The following is a 17796-nucleotide window of genomic DNA, read 5'->3' as shown; positions in this document are numbered from 1 at the left end:
GTTTTTCCTCTAGATAAAGGTTGCCCTGTGTATTTTCAAATGGATGACACAAGGATTTTCACTTGGTCAAGAGCTTAATTACCAGTTTGAGGAATCAATTCTGCAATCACAGGAATCTGCCCAAATACACTGAACCCCCGGGTTGAGTGAAAAAACAGATTCCCTGAATGCATACAACACTATATAATTCAGAAAACCGTCCTTTTGGATAATTCTTGTTTTGCCAAATTATTATCACATTGTTACAGTCACAGAACTAAAGCAACAGGCCACTACAAGGTCCTGCGCCCACGCTGACCACATGTATGGAAAGTGCGCCAGAAGCCCATGGCCAGTTTAAAGTGTCCAGATCCCATATGGTCTAGCGGTTAGGATTCCTGGTTTTCACCCAGGCGGCCCGGGTTCAACTCCCGGTATGGGAATGCATGCTCCTTTTTGCTTCCCTCCTCAAAAATCCAGCAAATCTTCCTGCACCAGAAGTGACTTTTTGGCCAGCAGTAGAGCTACAGAACCCTGATATGTCGAGGTTCTGACTAGCCCTTAGCCCCTTCGATAGCTCAGCTGGTAGAGCGGAGGACTGTAGGTTGGAGTGTTGGCCATCCTTAGGTCGCTGGTTCAACTCCGGCTCGAAGGAGGTGTTTTTTTCATGTTCCCACCAATGTTTTGGCTTGGAGCTGGCTTTCTCACAGCTGTCAGCAGAGCTTGAATTCGCAGTCCACAATTGGAAGGCAAAAGAGCTTTCCCTGACCGGGAATCGAACCCGGGCCGCGGCGGTGAGAGCGCCGAATCCTAACCACTAGACCACCAGGGAGGGCTCGTGGGCTGCTGGGCTGGTGGGCTGGAGGGCTGGTAGTCTGTTCTCCTGATAACAAGGTGAGAATGAGCAGACATCAATGCTTGCCACCGTCACATCGAAAACCAACAAGTCTGTAACAATCGGGGGTCTTTACTTTTGGTGGGCCAGTGGCGCAATGGATAACGCATCTGACTACGGATCAGAAGATTCTAGGTTCGACTCCTGGCTGGCTCGCTCTGTGCTTGTTTTTCTCCGGCTTATTTTTTTGTTGTGTTTTTTTTCTCCAAAGTCCAAAAGAAAAGGCAACTCTCTAGGCATTCTTCTATTTTTTCCAAAAAAAGGCACATTCTGCACACCCATTCCGATGTCTAGGGGAGACACGGACATGCTTTGGTATTGCCATTCGTCTCACAAAATGCAGGCTGGTGGGCCAGTTGATTCTAGAATGAACAATTTCATCGCTACTCTGTAACCGCTTTACTACTTTGAAGGGTGCAATGCCATGTGGTTTTGATGTCACAGGCTTGCCATTTTGAAGCCTTATCACTAATTGCCACCTGGACATTGAGAATAATTTGTAATCTGCATTAAACTGAACGAGCGAATAATCAGCATATTAAAAATTGGTCTCACTTTCATTATTAACCTCACAACATGTCAGTTTTGTACCTTGACAGACCGACGATAGGCAGTTTTTCCTCTAGATAACGGTTGCCATGTGTGTTTTCAGATGCATGACACAAGTATTTTCACCTGGACAAGACCTTAATTAGCAGTTCGAGGTATAAATTCAGCAATCACAGGATTCTGGCCAAAAAACTGAACCTTGTGTGAGTCAACAAACATGTCCCTTGAATGCATGCAACACTATATATTTCAGTAAACCGTCCCTTCGGATGATTCTTGTATTGCCAAATTATTATCACATTGTTACAGTCACACACCAAAAGCAACAGGCCACTACAAAACCCTGCGCCCACACTGGCCACATTTATGGAAAGTGGCCCACAAGCTTGTGGCCAGTTAAAGCTGGCCAGTTCCCATATGGTCTAGCAGTTAGGATTCCTGGTTTTCTTGTACGCAGCCAGGGGTTGACTCCAGTTTTTCCTCTAGATAAAGGTTGCCGTGTGTGTTTTCAAATGGATGACACGAGTATTTTCACTTGGACAAGAGCTTAATTACCAGTTTGAGGAATCAATTCTGCAATCACAGGAATCTGCCCAAATACACTGAACCCCCGGGTTGAGTGAAAAAACAGATTCCCTGAATGCATACAACACTATATAATTCAGAAAACCGTCCTTTTGCATAATTCTTGTTTTGCCAAATTATTATCACATTGTTACAGTCACAGAACTAAAGCAACAGGCCACTACAAGGTCCTTCGCCCACGCTGACCACATGTATGGAAAGTGCACCAGAAGCCCATGGCCAGTTTAAAGTGTCCAAATCCCATATGGTCTAGCGGTTAGGATTCCTGGTTTTCTCCCAGGCGGCCCGGGTTCAACTCCCGGTATGGGAATGCATGCTCCTTTTTGCTTCCCTCCTCAAAAATCCAGCAAATCTTCCTGCACCAGAAGTGACTTTTTGGCCAGCAGTAGAGCTACAGAACCCTGATATGTCGAGGTTCTGATCCAGCAAATCTTCCTGCACCAGAAGTGACTTTTTGGCCAGCAGTAGAGCTACAGAACCCTGATATGTCGTGGTTCTGACTAGCCCTTAGCCCCTTCGATAGCTCAGCTGGTAGAGCGGAGGACTGTAGGTTGGAGTGTTGGCCATCCTTAGGTCGCTGGTTCAACTCCGGCTCGAAGGAGGTGTTTTTTTCATGTTCCCACCAATGTTTTGGCTTGGAGCTGGCTTTCTCACAGCTGTCAGCAGAGCTTGAATTCGCAGTCCACAATTGGAAGGCAAAAGAGCTTTCCCTGACCGGGAATCGAACCCGGGCCGCGGCGGTGAGAGCGGCGAATCCTAACCACTAGACCACCAGGGAGGGCTGGAGGGCTCGTGGGCTGCTGGGCTGGTGGGCTGGAGGGCTGGTATTCTGTTCTCCTGATAACAAGGTGAGAATGAGCAGACATCAATGCTTGCCACCGTCACATCGAAAACCAACAAGTCTGTAACAATCGGGGGTCTTTACTTTTGGTGGGCCAGTGGCGCAATGGATAACGCGTCTGACTACGGATCAGAAGATTCTAGGTTCGACTCCTGGCTGGCTCGCTCTGTGCTTGTTTTTCTCCGGCTTATTTTGTTGTTGTGTTTTTTTTCTCCAAAGTCCGAAACAAAAGGCAACTCTCTAGGCATTCTTCTATTTTTTCCAAAAAAAGGCACATTCTGCACACCCATTCCGATGTCTAGGGGAGACACGGACATGCTTTGGTATTGCCATTCGTCTCACAAAATGCAGGCTGGTGGGCCAGTTGATTCTAGAATGAACAATTTCATCGCTACTCTGTAACCGCTTTACTACTTTGAAGGGTGCAATGCCATGTGGTTTTGATGTCACAGGCTTGCCATTTTGAAGCCTTATCACTAATTGCCACCTGGACATTGAGAATAATTTGTAATCTGCATTAAACTGAACGAGCGAATAATCAGCATATTAAAAATTGGTCTCACTTTCATTATTAACCTCACAACATGTCAGTTTTGTACCTTGACAGACCGACGATAGGCAGTTTTTCCTCTAGATAACGGTTGCCATGTGTGTTTTCAGATGCATGACACAAGTATTTTCACCTGGACAAGACCTTAATTACCAGTTCGAGGTATAAATTCAGCAATCACAGGATTCTGGCCAAAAAACTGAACCTTGTGTGAGTCAACAAACATGTCCCTTGAATGCATGCAACACTATATATTTTAGTAAACCGTCCCTTCGGATGATTCTTGTATTGCCAAATTATTATCACATTGTTACAGTCACACACCAAAAGCAACAGGCCACTACAAAACCCTGCGCCCACACTGGCCACATTTATGGAAAGTGGCCCACAAGCTTGTGGCCAGTTAAAGCTGGCCAGTTCCCATATGGTCTAGCAGTTAGAATTCCTGGTTTTCTTGTACGCAGCCAGGGGTTGACTCCAGTTTTTCCTCTAGATAAAGGTTGCCGTGTGTGTTTTCAAATGGATGACACGAGTATTTTCACTTGGACAAGAGCTTAATTACCAGTTTGAGGAATCAATTCTGCAATCACAGGAATCTGCCCAAATACACTGAACCCCCGGGTTGAGTGAAAAAACAGATTCCCTGAATGCATACAACACTATATAATTCAGAAAACCGTCCTTTTGCATAATTCTTGTTTTGCCAAATTATTATCACATTGTTACAGTCACAGAACTAAAGCAACAGGCCACTACAAGGTCCTTCGCCCACGCTGACCACATGTATGGAAAGTGCACCAGAAGCCCATGGCCAGTTTAAAGTGTCCAAATCCCATATGGTCTAGCGGTTAGGATTCCTGGTTTTCTCCCAGGCGGCCCGGGTTCAACTCCCGGTATGGGAATGCATGCTCCTTTTTGCTTCCCTCCTCAAAAATCCAGCAAATCTTCCTGCACCAGAAGTGACTTTTTGGCCAGCAGTAGAGCTACAGAACCCTGAAATGTCGAGGTTCTGATCCAGCAAATCTTCCTGCACCAGAAGTGACTTTTTGGCCAGCAGTAGAGCTACAGAACCCTGATATGTCGAGGTTCTGACTAGCCCTTAGCCCCTTCGATAGCTCAGCTGGTAGAGCGGAGGACTGTAGGTTGGAGTGTTGGCCATCCTTAGGTCGCTGGTTCAACTCCGGCTCGAAGGAGGTGTTTTTTTCATGTTCCCACCAATGTTTTGGCTTGGAGCTGGCTTTCTCACAGCTGTCAGCAGAGCTTGAATTCGCAGTCCACAATTGGAAGGCAAAAGAGCTTTCCCTGACCGGGAATCGAACCCGGGCCGCGGCGGTGAGAGCGCCGAATCCTAACCACTAGACCACCAGGGATGGATGGTGGGCTCGTGGGCTGGTGGGCAGGAGGGCTGGAAGGCTCGTGGGCTGGTGGGCTGGTGGGCTGGAGGGCTGGTAGTCTGTTCTCCTGATAACAAGGTGAGAATAAGCAGACATCAATGCTTGCCACCGTCACATCGAAAACCAACAAGTCTGTAACAATCGGGGGTCTTTACTTTTGGTGGGCCAGTGGCGCAATGGATAACGCGTCTGACTACGGATCAGAAGATTCTAGGTTCGACTCCTGGCTGGCTCGCTCTGTGCTTGTTTTTCTCCGGCTTATTTTGTTGTTGTGTTTTTTTTTCTCCAAAGTCCAAAAGAAAAGGCAACTCTCTAGGCATTCTTCTATTTTTTCCAAAAAAAGGCACATTCTGCACACCCATTCCGATGTCTAGGGGAGACACGGACATGCTTTGGTATTGCCATTCGTCTCACAAAATGCAGGCTGGTGGGCCAGTTGATTCTAGAATGAACAATTTCATCGCTACTCTGTAACCGCTTTACTACTTTGAAGGGTGCAATGCCATGTGGTTTTGATGTCACAGGCTTGCCATTTTGAAGCCTTATCACTAATTGCCACCTGGACATTGAGAATAATTTGTAATCTGCATTAAACTGAACGAGTGAATAATCAGCATATTAAAAATTGGTCTCACTTTCATTATTAACCTCACAACATGTCAGTTTTGTACCTTGACAGACCGACGATAGGCAGTTTTTCCTCTAGATAACGGTTGCCATGTGTGTTTTCAGATGCATGACACAAGTATTTTCACCTGGACAAGACCTTAATTACCAGTTCGAGGTATAAATTCAGCAATCACAGGATTCTGGCCAAAAAACTGAACCATGTGTGAGTCAACAAACATGTCCCTTGAATGCATGCAACACTATATATTTCAGTAAACCGTCCCTTCGGATGATTCTTGTATTGCCAAATTATTATCACATTGTTACAGTCACACACCAAAAGCAACAGGCCACTACAAAACCTTGCGCCCACACTGGCCACATTTATGGAAAGTGGCCCACAAGCTTGTGGCCAGTTAAAGCTGGCCAGTTCCCATATGGTCTAGCAGTTAGGATTCCTGGTTTTCTTGTACACAGCCAGGGGTTGACTCCAGTTTTTCCTCTAGATAAAGGTTGCCGTGTGTGTTTTCAAATGGATGACACGAGTATTTTCAGTTGGACAAGAGCTTAATTACCAGTTTGAGGAATCAATTCTGCAATCACAGGAATCTGCCCAAATACACTGAACCCCCGGGTTGAGTGAAAAAACAGATTCCCTGAATGCATACAACACTATATAATTCAGAAAACCGTCATTTTGCATAATTCTTGTTTTGCCAAATTATTATCACATTGTTACAGTCACAGAACTAAAGCAACAGGCCACTACAAGGTCCTGCGCCCACGCTGACCACATGTATGGAAAGTGCGCCAGAAGCCCATGGCCAGTTTAAAGTGTCCAAATCCCATATGGTCTAGCGGTTAGGATTCCTGGTTTTCACCCAGGCGGCCCGGGTTCAACTCCCGGTATGGGAATGCATGCTCCTTTTTGCTTCCCTCCTCAAAAATCCAGCAAATCTTCCTGCACCAGAAGTGACTTTTTGGCCAGCAGTAGAGCTACAGAACCCTGATATGTCGAGGTTCTGACTAGCCCTTAGCCCCTTCGATAGCTCAGCTGGTAGAGCGGAGGACTGTAGGTTGGAGTGTTGGCCATCCTTAGGTCGCTGGTTCAACTCCGGCTCGAATGAGGTGTTTTTTTCATGTTCCCACCAATGTTTTGGCTTGGAGCTGGCTTTCTCACAGCTGTCAGCAGAGCTTGAATTCGCAGTCCACAATTGGAAGGCAAAAGAGCTTTCCCTGACCGGGAATCGAACCCGGGCCGCGGCGGTGAGAGCGCCGAATCCTAACCACTAGACCACCAGGGAGGGATGGTGGGCTGGAGGGCTCGTGGGCTTCTGGGCTGGTGGGCTGGTGGGCTGGAGGGCTGGTAGTCTGTTCTCCTGATAACAAGGTGAGAATGAGCAGACATCAATGCTTGCCACCGTCACATCGAAAACCAACAAGTCTGTAACAATCGGGGGTCTTTACTTTTGGTGGGCCAGTGGCGCAATGGATAACGCGTCTGACTACGGATCAGAAGATTCTAGGTTCGACTCCTGGCTGGCTCGCTCTGTGCTTGTTTTTCTCCGGCTTATTTTGTTGTTGTGTTTTTTTTCTCCAAAGTCCAAAACAAAAGGCAACTCTCTAGGCATTCTTCTATTTATTCCAAAAAAAGGCACATTCTGCACACCCATTCCGATGTCTAGGGGAGACACGGACATGCTTTGGTATTGCCATTCATCTCACAAAATGCAGGCTGGTGGGCCAGTTGATTCTAGAATGAACAATTTCATTGCTACTCTGTAACCGCTTTACTACTTTGAAGGGTGCAATGCCATGTGGTTTTGATGTCACAGGCTTGCAATTTTGAAGCCTTATCACTAATTGCCACCTGGACATTGAGAATAATTTGTAATCTGCATTAAACTGAACGAGCGAATAATCAGCATATTAAAAATTGGTCTCACTTTCATTATTAACCTCACAACATGTCAGTTTTGTACCTTGACAGACCGACGATAGGCAGTTTTTCCTCTAGATAACGGTTGCCATGTGTGTTTTCAGATGCATGACACAAGTATTTTCACTTGGACAAGAGCTTAATTACCAGTTTGAGGAATCAATTCTGCAATCACAGGAATCTGCCCAAATACACTGAACCCCCGGGTTGAGTGAAAAAACAGATTCCCTGAATGCATACAACACTATATAATTCAGAAAACCGTCCTTTTGGATAATTCTTGTTTTGCCAAATTATTATCACATTGTTACAGTCACAGAACTAAAGCAACAGGCCACTACAAGGTCCTGCGCCCACGCTGACCACATGTATGGAAAGTGCGCCAGAAGCCCATGGCCAGTTTAAAGTGTCCAGATCCCATATGGTCTAGCGGTTAGGATTCCTGGTTTTCACCCAGGCGGCCCGTGTTCAACTCCCGGTATGGGAATGCATGCTCCTTTTTGCTTCCCTCCTCAAAAATCCAGCAAATCTTCCTGCACCAGAAGTGACTTTTTGGCCAGCAATAGAGCTACAGGACCCTGATATGTCGAGGTTCTGACTAGCCCTTAGCCCCTTCGATAGCTCAGCTGGTAGAGCGGAGGACTGTAGGTTGGAGTGTTGGCCATCCTTAGGTCGCTGGTTCAACTCCGGCTCGACATGTTTTTTTCATGTTCCCACCAATGTTTTGGCTTGGAGCTGGCTTTCTCACAGCTGTCAGCAGAGCTTGAATTCGCAGTCCACAATTGGAAGGCAAAAGAGCTTTCCCTGACCGGGAATCGAATCCGGGCCGCGGCGGTGAGAGCGCCGAATCCTAACCACTAGACCACCAGGGAGGGATGGTGGGCTGGAGGGCTCGTGGGCTGCTGGGCTGGTGGGCTGGAGGGCTGGAGGGCTGGAGGGCTGGTAGTCTGTTCTCCTGATAACAAGGTGAGAATGAGCAGACATCAATGCTTGCCACCGTCACATCGAAAACCAACAAGTCTGTAACAATCGGGGGTCTTTACTTTTGGTGGGCCAGTGGCGCAATGGATAACGCGTCTGACTACGGATCAGAAGATTCTAGGTTCGACTCCTGGCTGGCTCGCTCTGTGCTTGTTTTTCTCCGGCTTATTTTGTTGTTGTGTTTTTTTTCTCCAAAGTCCAAAAGAAAAGGCAACTCTCTAGGCATTCTTCTATTTTTTCCAAAAAAAGGCACATTCTGCACACCCATTCCGATGTCTAGGGGAGACACGGACATGCTTTGGTATTGCCATTCGTCTCACAAAATGCAGGCTGGTGGGCCAGTTGATTCTAGAAAGAACAATTTCATCGCTACTCTGTAACCGCTTTACTACTTTGAAGGGTGCAATGCCATGTGGTTTTGATGTCACAGGCTTGCCATTTTGAAGCCTTATCACTAATTGCCACCTGGACATTGAGAATAATTTGTAATCTGCATTAAACTGAACGAGCGAATAATCAGCATATTAAAAATTGGTCTCACTTTCATTATTAACCTCACAACATGTCAGTTTTGTACCTTGACAGACCGACGATAGGCAGTTTTTCCTCTAGATAACGGTTGCCATGTGTGTTTTCAGATGCATGACACAAGTATTTTCACCTGGACAAGACCTTAATTACCAGTTCGAGGTATAAATTCAGCAATCACAGGATTCTGGCCAAAAAACTGAACCATGTGTGAGTCAACAAACATGTCCCTTGAATGCATGCAACACTATATATTTCAGTAAACCGTCCTTTCGGATGATTCTTGTATTGCCAAATTATTATCACATTGTTACAGTCACACACCAAAAGCAACAGGCCACTACAAAACCCTGCGCCCACACTGGCCACATTTATGGAAAGTGGCCCACAAGCTTGTGGCCAGTTAAAGCTGGCCAGTTCCCATATGGTCTAGCAGTTAGGATTCCTGGTTTTCTCGTACGCAGCCAGGGGTTGACTCCAGTTTTTCCTCTAGATAAAGGTTGCCCTGTGTATTTTCAAATGGATGACACGAGGATTTTCACTTGGTCAAGAGCTTAATTACCAGTTTGAGGAATCAATTCTGCAATCACAGGAATCTGCCCAAATACACTGAACCCCCGGGTTGAGTGAAAAAACAGATTCCCTGAATGCATACAACACTATATAATTCAGAAAACCGTCCTTTTGGATAATTCTTGTTTTGCCAAATTATTATCACATTGTTACAGTCACAGAACTAAAGCAACAGGCCACTACAAGGTCCTGCGCCCACGCTGACCACATGTATGGAAAGTGCGCCAGAAGCCCATGGCCAGTTTAAAGTGTCCAGATCCCATATGGTCTAGCGGTTAGGATTCCTGGTTTTCACCCAGGCGGCCCGGGTTCAACTCCCGGTATGGGAATGCATGCTCCTTTTTGCTTCCCTCCTCAAAAATCCAGCAAATCTTCCTGCACCAGAAGTGACTTTTTGGCCAGCAGTAGAGCTACAGAACCCTGATATGTCGAGGTTCTGACTAGCCCTTAGCCCCTTCGATAGCTCAGCTGGTAGAGCGGAGGACTGTAGGTTGGAGTGTTGGCCATCCTTAGGTCGCTGGTTCAACTCCGGCTCGAAGGAGGTGTTTTTTTCATGTTCCCACCAATGTTTTGGCTTGGAGCTGGCTTTCTCACAGCTGTCAGCAGAGCTTGAATTCGCAGTCCACAATTGGAAGGCAAAAGAGCTTTCCCTGACCGGGAATCGAACCCGGGCCGCGGCGGTGAGAGCGCCGAATCCTAACCACTAGACCACCAGGGAGGGCTCGTGGGCTGCTGGGCTGGTGGGCTGGAGGGCTGGAGGGCTGGTAGTCTGTTCTCCTGATAACAAGGTGAGAATGAGCAGACATCAATGCTTGCCACCGTCACATCGAAAACCAACAAGTCTGTAACAATCGGGGGTCTTTACTTTTGGTGGGCCAGTGGCGCTCCATGTCACCTGTAGGTCGTGGTTATTCTTTGTTATGACAGCCAATCACGTTCCCGGCTGCAACCATGAAACTTATGTTTTAGCCAATCAGCGCTCGTATCGCAACCGCGAATTTGCCAATCAGCGCTCGTATCGCAACCGCGAATTTGCCAATCAGCGCTCGTATCGCAACCGCGAATTTGCCAATCAGCGCCCGTTCCTCATCCGCGATTCTTCGTAGTAAGTAGATCAATTGATAACATTAAAAACTACCGGAGATTTAAGGATCACTTTTACTGTCTATGGTGAAGAAGAAGAAGATAACGGTCATCGATTAACTTCTAAACAACATTTGCAATGTAAGTGAGTCTTTTATCAATAAAATTACAATACTGGTGCACAAATATGCATTAATTCATGCTTCAAGAATGCACAGATAATCACGAGTTAATGTAAACTCATGAAGGACTAACTTAAACCATTTATTAATGATTACTACATCAGCAACTAATAAACATTCTATATGATTAATAGATTAAGTAATAAATAAATTGTTACCAGTCAAATGTACTTTAATGTATAAGTTGAGTAATAACATTATATTAACTAATGATTTAAATGTATATGTTAATTACTACAGTGGCCAAAGCTATGCACTTCAACTTCCAGTTGTCAGCTTTAATTAATCTTTAGCTAATGATTTGCAAAGGAAACTGAGGAACTGAGTTATAATATAATATTGTGGTATATTATCTAATTGTCAATGTTTTACTATTTTAAAGGTGAGCTTATTGGAGTGGAATATCTTTACCAGCAAACTGGTAAAGTTCTGCAGGACTACAAGTTGGCCATTGAAGAGTCAGAGACTACTGAGGTTGGTATAGAGGTGGATGAAGGTTATGCTGAACTTGAGGAGTTTCAGGACATCACTGTCCCCACCTTTGACACTGAACGGACACCTGCTGCCTCTTCACAAGCATCAGTGTCTGCAGCATCTGCAGCATCATTTCCAACTCCTCCAGCAACCAGCCCCACGTCATCACTGTTTGTGGTCCCTCCATCATCAGTGTCATCTCCTGTCAGCAGCTCACTGCACGCTGAATCAAATCTAGAACTCTTTCCTGGAGCACATAGCTGTGAGTTTTACTAAAGTATTCATAAAGGTTTCGTATTTGTTATCACACTAACTATAAATTTGTATTTATCACATTGAAAGGCATAAATACAAATTTAAAATAAATATTTACCTTTTTAATGTTGCCACAGTGGACCGATTATCTGCAGAAACGGATCGTCCAACATTGGAAGAGAACACTTCACATGATGTAAGGGTCCAGTTTATTTTTTATGTACATTTACATGTGTGTAAGCATAATCTGGGTTACATTGGATGTGCTTTCATGTGAATATTTGTATTCACTGATGCTATCAAAAGTTCCTAAATTATCTTTCATTTTAGGATTACGTTGGACCTGATAATATTGAGGGGTATGGAGCCGTGCAGGACTTGGCAGAGTTTTTGGTTAGCCTCAGAGACCACCGTCTGGCTTTGCCGGGAGAAGAGTGCATCAAGATCATCTCCCTATGGCAGGCATTGGGGGAGTATGACAAGAAAAAGACCATTTACCCACCACTTAACCAAACCAACCTAAAACAGGGACGATTCAGGGCCACTAAGAAGATTGTGGCCCCAGGTGTGGAGAGCAGCAAAACGTATGTTACGCTTAGTAAACATAGGGTCTACACATTTTTTATATAAAATATATATAATACATCTGAAACTGGCTGAAATATCACCTAAAACCTGACACCTTCATGACTAGCTTATCTTCCTGTAGCCTGTTAAGTTCAAACTTAGCCTGATTACAACATAAATTATTAGTTGTGATTTACGTTTTATTCTGACTATATATATTAGGTTGCTAAGTATGTTACATTGCTATGAACACAGTTCCAACTGTACATTGGAATATTTAATTTAGAAGAAACAAGGCAATCATTTCTTAAATCATTAAAATCATTTTGTATCATGTTGAGTCAAATAATTTGTCTTTTACTGTACTTTAGTAAGTAGCCATGTAATAAGTGGGATAATATGCAGTCATTATTGTGAAAAAAACCTGACAGGCTGACTAACAACACCCTGTAATTATTCCACAACACAGTAGAGAACTGATTTATTGATATGACATTTCAACATCAATCTAAAAACAAAACAAAGAGAGACAACATAACTATGCGCACATATTATAAATGAACATTTAGACAACACAAAGCAAAACAGACAGCATAGGAAAGGTAAAATAAAAATAAGATCACACAATGAAAACAATCTTACATTAATAATATGTATTCTGTTGTAATTTGCAGGTGTTTCGTTGGGGCTCACAGTCCTGCACAGTGGCCTGACTGCAACCGAAGGCCATTTTCACAAGGCTCTGTGCTCTCTACCCAAACGCGGTGCGCTGTGATGGAATGAGGGTGTCCCGCTTCACTGTGGTAGCATGTGCTAACAAGCACATCCAAGATAGATATATAATATAAACGGTATGTTTATGTTTTTTATTATTATTTTGGCTAATATATGAAAAGTCCACTACAGTGGTAAAAACTATTTTTTTATTTACTTTTTTTTTTAAGCAAATATGTCATAATTGCACTACTGTGGTAAATGTTTGTCTTTGTTTACTATTAATTCTTATTATTTTCTTAGTCTGATGTCAAAATTGCACTGCAAATGTTTGTTTTGGTTTTTACACTGATATGTACAAATTTTATTATTGTGGTAAACATTTTTGGTGTATACTGTACAAAATTGCATTACTGTTCTAAATGTTTTATTGGCTTTAAAATATATATGCAGATTAAAAGGGTTGTTAATATTTGCCCTCACACTATTGTTATTGTTCCTATTTGTATTCTCACAATATTTGTAAATGTATATATATTTGCACTGTTGTTATAATTTTATATAATGACTTTATATTTGCAAATAAAAAGGGTTGTTAATCTTTGCACTCACAATGTTTTTGTGCCTATTTCTCACTGTAATTGTAGTTTGCAAAAAAAAAACATGTTTTTAAGTATTCCAGTATTACATAACAGTAAAACACACACACAAAGAAACAGGGACTTCCAGAATAAGTCAGAACATATAATAATATAATATAATGTTATACTGTAAAAATAATATATTATACTGAAAAAAAAAGTGTCAGTAAGCGCTGCGTTATTCATGTATTTTGTTATGAAAATGCACAAAAACACAAATCATGTATTTTTGCAATGAATAGTCACGTTTTATCTGTCAAATAATTTCGGCTTTTTTTATCCAGCTGGATGCCTTTGTCCATATAAGGTATTTCCTGTAGCGTGCGTCACATAGTGGTCACAAGTTGGTGCTTCTACGAGTCCGTTTTGGAGTTAATGCGAGAGAGCGCCCTCCGGCGTCCGGTATGAATGAAACGTACATAACGTGTTTGTTTACCCTGGAAAGTTCCCAAATTAAAGTGCGGGGTACGAATTTACGTTCGATTAAATTACGGGGGATAATGATGATTACGCACGCGTGCATCAGCAGCGTCAAAACGAACACATTCCAGGAATTACATCACTGGTCGGAGCGGGCCGCGAACTCGCGTACCTGTGCGTCTTTTAGGATCTTTACCTCGACTAATGGGCGCCGGCCTTGGCGCAATGGATAACGCATCTGACTACGGATCAGAAGATTCTAGGTTCGACTCCTGGCTGGCTCGCTCTGTGCTTGTTTTTCTCCGGCTTATTTTGTTGTTGTGTTTTTTTTCTCCAAAGTCCAAAAGAAAAGGCAACTCTCTAGGCATTCTTCTATTTTTTCCAAAAAAAGGCACATTCTGCACACCCATTCCGATGTCTAGGGGAGACACGGACATGCTTTGGTATTGCCATTCGTCTCACAAAATGCAGGCTGGTGGGCCAGTTGATTCTAGAATGAACAATTTCATCGCTACTCTGTAACCGCTTTACTACTTTGAAGGGTGCAATGCCATGTGGTTTTGATGTCACAGGCTTGCCATTTTGAAGCCTTATCACTAATTGCCACCTGGACATTGAGAATAATTTGTAATCTGCATTAAACTGAACGAGCGAATAATCAGCATATTAAAAATTGGTCTCACTTTCATTATTAACCTCACAACATGTCAGTTTTGTACCTTGACAGACCGACGATAGGCAGTTTTTCCTCTAGATAACGGTTGCCATGTGTGTTTTCAGATGCATGACACAAGTATTTTCACCTGGACAAGACCTTAATTAGCAGTTCGAGGTATAAATTCAGCAATCACAGGATTCTGGCCAAAAAACTGAACCTTGTGTGAGTCAACAAACATGTCCCTTGAATGCATGCAACACTATATATTTCAGTAAACCGGCCCTTCGGATGATTCTTGTATTGCCAAATTATTATCACATTGTTACAGTCACACACCAAAAGCAACAGGCCACTACAAAACCCTGCGCCCACACTGGCCACATTTATGGAAAGTGGCCCACAAGCTTGTGGCCAGTTAAAGCTGGCCAGTTCCCATATGGTCTAGCAGTTAGGATTCCTGGTTTTCTTGTACGCAGCCAGGGGTTGACTCCAGTTTTTCCTCTAGATAAAGGTTGCCGTGTGTGTTTTCAAATGGATGACACGAGTATTTTCACTTGGACAAGAGCTTAATTACCAGTTTGAGGAATCAATTCTGCAATCACAGGAATCTGCCCAAATACACTGAACCCCCGGGTTGAGTGAAAAAACAGATTCCCTGAATGCATACAACACTATATAATTCAGAAAACCGTCCTTTTGCATAATTCTTGTTTTGCCAAATTATTATCACATTGTTACAGTCACAGAACTAAAGCAACAGGCCACTACAAGGTCCTTCGCCCACGCTGACCACATGTATGGAAAGTGCACCAGAAGCCCATGGCCAGTTTAAAGTGTCCAAATCCCATATGGTCTAGCGGTTAGGATTCCTGGTTTTCTCCCAGGCGGCCCGGGTTCAACTCCCGGTATGGGAATGCATGCTCCTTTTTGCTTCCCTCCTCAAAAATCCAGCAAATCTTCCTGCACCAGAAGTGACTTTTTGGCCAGCAGTAGAGCTACAGAACCCTGAAATGTCGAGGTTCTGATCCAGCAAATCTTCCTGCACCAGAAGTGACTTTTTGGCCAGCAGTAGAGCTACAGAACCCTGATATGTCGAGGTTCTGACTAGCCCTTAGCCCCTTCGATAGCTCAGCTGGTAGAGCGGAGGACTGTAGGTTGGAGTGTTGGCCATCCTTAGGTCGCTGGTTCAACTCCGGCTCGAAGGAGGTGTTTTTTTCATGTTCCCACCAATGTTTTGGCTTGGAGCTGGCTTTCTCACAGCTGTCAGCAGAGCTTGAATTCGCAGTCCACAATTGGAAGGCAAAAGAGCTTTCCCTGACCGGGAATCGAACCCGGGCCGCGGCGGTGAGAGCGCCGAATCCTAACCACTAGACCACCAGGGATGGATGGTGGGCTCGTGGGCTGGTGGGCAGGAGGGCTGGAAGGCTCGTGGGCTGGTGGGCTGGTGGGCTGGAGGGCTCGTGGGCTGGTGGGCTGGTGGGCTGGTGGGCTGGAGGGCTGGTAGTCTGTTCTCCTGATAACAAGGTGAGAATGAGCAGACATCAATGCTTGCCACCGTCACATCGAAAACCAACAAGTATGTAATAATCGGGGTCTTTACTGATGGTGGACCAGTGGCGCAATGGATAACGCGTCTGACTACGGATCAGAGGATTCTAGGTTCGACTCCTGGCTGGCTCGCTCTGTGCTTGTTTTTCTCCGGCTTATTTTGTTGTTGTGTTTTTTTTCTCCAAAGTCCAAAAGAAAAGGCAACTCTCTAGGCATTCTTCTATTTTTTCCAAAAAAAGGCACATTCTGCACACCCATTCCGATGTCTAGGGGAGACACGGACATGCTTTGGTATTGCCATTCATCTCACAAAATGCTGGCTGGTGGGCCAGTTGATTCTAGAATGAACAATTTCATCGCTACTCTGTAACCGCTTTACTACTTTGAAGGGTGCAATGCCATGTGGTTTTGATGTCACAGGATTGCCATTTTGAAGCCTTATCACTAATTGCCACCTGGACATTGAGAATAATTTGTAATCTGCATTAAACTGAACGAGCGAATAATCAGCATATTAAAAATTGGTCTCACTTTCATTATTAACCTCACAACATGTCAGTTTTGTACCTTGACAGACCGACGATAGGCAGTTTTTCCTCTAGATAACGGTTGCCATGTGTGTTTTCAGATGCATGACACAAGTATTTTCACCTGGACAAGACCTTAATTACCAGTTCGAGGTATAAATTCAGCAATCACAGGATTCTGGCCAAAAAACTGAACCATGTGTGAGTCAACAAACATGTCCCTTGAATGCATGCAACACTATATATTTCAGTAAACCGTCCCTTCGGATGATTCTTGTATTGCCAAATTATTATCACATTGTTACAGTCACACACCAAAAGCAACAGGCCACTACAAAACCCTGCGCCCACACTGGCCACATTTATGGAAAGTGGCCCACAAGCTTGTGGCCAGTTAAAGCTGGCCAGTTCCCATATGGTCTAGCAGTTAGGATTCCTGGTTTTCTCGTACGCAGCCAGGGGTTGACTCCAGTTTTTCCTCTAGATAAAGGTTGCCGTGTGTATTTTCAAATGGATGACACGAGGATTTTCACTTGGACAAGAGCTTAATTACCAGTTTGAGGAATCAATTCTGCAATCACAGGAATCTGCCCAAATACACTGAACCCCCGGGTTGAGTGAAAAAACAGATTCCCTGAATGCATACAACACTATATAATTCAGAAAACCGTCCTTTTGGATAATTCTTGTTTTGCCAAATTATTATCACATTGTTACAGTCACAGAACTAAAGCAACAGGCCACTACAAGGTCCTGCGCCCACGCTGACCACATGTATGGAAAGTGCGCCAGAAGCCCATGGCCAGTTTAAAGTGTCCAGATCCCATATGGTCTAGCGGTTAGGATTCCTGGTTTTCACCCAGGCGGCCCGGGTTCAACTCCCGGTATGGGAATGCATGCTCCTTTTTGCTTCCCTCCTCAAAAATCCAGCAAATCTTCCTGCACCAGAAGTGACTTTTTGGCCAGCAGTAGAGCTACAGAACCCTGATATGTCGAGGTTCTGACTAGCCCTTAGCCCCTTCGATAGCTCAGCTGGTAGAGCGGAGGACTGTAGGTTGGAGTGTTGGCCATCCTTAGGTCGCTGGTTCAACTCCGGCTCGAAGGAGGTGTTTTTTTCATGTTCCCACCAATGTTTTGGCTTGGAGCTGGCTTTCTCACAGCTGTCAGCAGAGCTTGAATTCGCAGTCCACAATTGGAAGGCAAAAGAGCTTTCCCTGACCGGGAATCGAACCCGGGCCGCGGCGGTGAGAGCGCCGAATCCTAACCACTAGACCACCAGGGAGGGATGGTGGGCTGGAGGGCTC

General features: G+C 44.4%; 1 protein-coding gene and 14 non-coding genes across 15 annotated transcripts; all 15 read left to right on the top strand.

Moving 5' to 3' along the window:
* The first annotated feature begins 350 nt into the window (after nt 1–350).
* On the top strand, nt 351–422 carry trnae-uuc (transfer RNA glutamic acid (anticodon UUC)). The gene has a single exon. It is a non-coding gene; the product is annotated as a tRNA-Glu (tRNA).
* Nucleotides 423–546: 124 nt separating this feature from the next.
* Nucleotides 547–634, top strand: trnay-gua (transfer RNA tyrosine (anticodon GUA)). The gene is given in 2 exon segments: nt 547–583; nt 599–634. It is a non-coding gene; the product is annotated as a tRNA-Tyr (tRNA).
* A 1887-nt stretch (nt 635–2521) lies between these two features.
* On the top strand, nt 2522–2609 carry trnay-gua (transfer RNA tyrosine (anticodon GUA)). Its single transcript is given in 2 exon segments — nt 2522–2558; nt 2574–2609. It is a non-coding gene; the product is annotated as a tRNA-Tyr (tRNA).
* A 331-nt stretch (nt 2610–2940) lies between these two features.
* trnar-acg (transfer RNA arginine (anticodon ACG)) lies at nt 2941–3013 on the top strand. The gene has a single exon. It is a non-coding gene; the product is annotated as a tRNA-Arg (tRNA).
* Nucleotides 3014–4504: 1491 nt separating this feature from the next.
* trnay-gua (transfer RNA tyrosine (anticodon GUA)) lies at nt 4505–4592 on the top strand. The gene is given in 2 exon segments: nt 4505–4541; nt 4557–4592. It is a non-coding gene; the product is annotated as a tRNA-Tyr (tRNA).
* A 363-nt stretch (nt 4593–4955) lies between these two features.
* Nucleotides 4956–5028, top strand: trnar-acg (transfer RNA arginine (anticodon ACG)). Its single transcript has one exon. It is a non-coding gene; the product is annotated as a tRNA-Arg (tRNA).
* Nucleotides 5029–6245: 1217 nt separating this feature from the next.
* Nucleotides 6246–6317, top strand: trnae-uuc (transfer RNA glutamic acid (anticodon UUC)). Its single transcript has one exon. It is a non-coding gene; the product is annotated as a tRNA-Glu (tRNA).
* A 559-nt stretch (nt 6318–6876) lies between these two features.
* On the top strand, nt 6877–6949 carry trnar-acg (transfer RNA arginine (anticodon ACG)). Its single transcript has one exon. It is a non-coding gene; the product is annotated as a tRNA-Arg (tRNA).
* Nucleotides 6950–8391: 1442 nt separating this feature from the next.
* Nucleotides 8392–8464, top strand: trnar-acg (transfer RNA arginine (anticodon ACG)). The gene has a single exon. It is a non-coding gene; the product is annotated as a tRNA-Arg (tRNA).
* Nucleotides 8465–9680: 1216 nt separating this feature from the next.
* Nucleotides 9681–9752, top strand: trnae-uuc (transfer RNA glutamic acid (anticodon UUC)). The gene has a single exon. It is a non-coding gene; the product is annotated as a tRNA-Glu (tRNA).
* A 124-nt stretch (nt 9753–9876) lies between these two features.
* On the top strand, nt 9877–9964 carry trnay-gua (transfer RNA tyrosine (anticodon GUA)). Its single transcript is given in 2 exon segments — nt 9877–9913; nt 9929–9964. It is a non-coding gene; the product is annotated as a tRNA-Tyr (tRNA).
* A 682-nt stretch (nt 9965–10646) lies between these two features.
* On the top strand, nt 10647–12767 carry LOC128022760 (uncharacterized). Its single transcript, XM_052610553.1, has 4 exons — nt 10647–11424; nt 11555–11613; nt 11748–12001; nt 12659–12767. The coding sequence occupies exons 1-4, from the start codon at nt 11052–11054 to the stop codon at nt 12765–12767; spliced, it is 795 nt and encodes a 264-aa protein (XP_052466513.1). The 5' UTR covers nt 10647–11051.
* Nucleotides 12768–15534: 2767 nt separating this feature from the next.
* Nucleotides 15535–15622, top strand: trnay-gua (transfer RNA tyrosine (anticodon GUA)). Its single transcript is given in 2 exon segments — nt 15535–15571; nt 15587–15622. It is a non-coding gene; the product is annotated as a tRNA-Tyr (tRNA).
* Nucleotides 15623–17313: 1691 nt separating this feature from the next.
* Nucleotides 17314–17385, top strand: trnae-uuc (transfer RNA glutamic acid (anticodon UUC)). Its single transcript has one exon. It is a non-coding gene; the product is annotated as a tRNA-Glu (tRNA).
* A 124-nt stretch (nt 17386–17509) lies between these two features.
* Nucleotides 17510–17597, top strand: trnay-gua (transfer RNA tyrosine (anticodon GUA)). Its single transcript is given in 2 exon segments — nt 17510–17546; nt 17562–17597. It is a non-coding gene; the product is annotated as a tRNA-Tyr (tRNA).
* Nucleotides 17598–17796: the final 199 nt, after the last annotated feature.

Source organism: Carassius gibelio, chromosome A11 (assembly GCF_023724105.1).
Source record: "Carassius gibelio isolate Cgi1373 ecotype wild population from Czech Republic chromosome A11, carGib1.2-hapl.c, whole genome shotgun sequence".
NCBI lineage: Eukaryota > Metazoa > Chordata > Actinopteri > Cypriniformes > Cyprinidae > Carassius > Carassius gibelio.
This window is presented reverse-complemented; position numbering and strand designations above follow the sequence as displayed.

Bases quoted from the DNA above. Each gene is read 5' to 3' on its own strand.
- LOC128022760 (XM_052610553.1), top strand. From the start codon at position 11,052: ATGTTTTACTATTTTAAAGGTGAGCTTATTGGAGTGGAATATCTTTAC. The intron at 11,425-11,554 runs GTGAGTTTTACT...ATGTTGCCACAG, and splicing joins CTTTCCTGGAGCACATAGCT to TGGACCGATTATCTGCAGAA. The intron at 11,614-11,747 runs GTAAGGGTCCAG...CTTTCATTTTAG, and splicing joins AAGAGAACACTTCACATGAT to GATTACGTTGGACCTGATAA.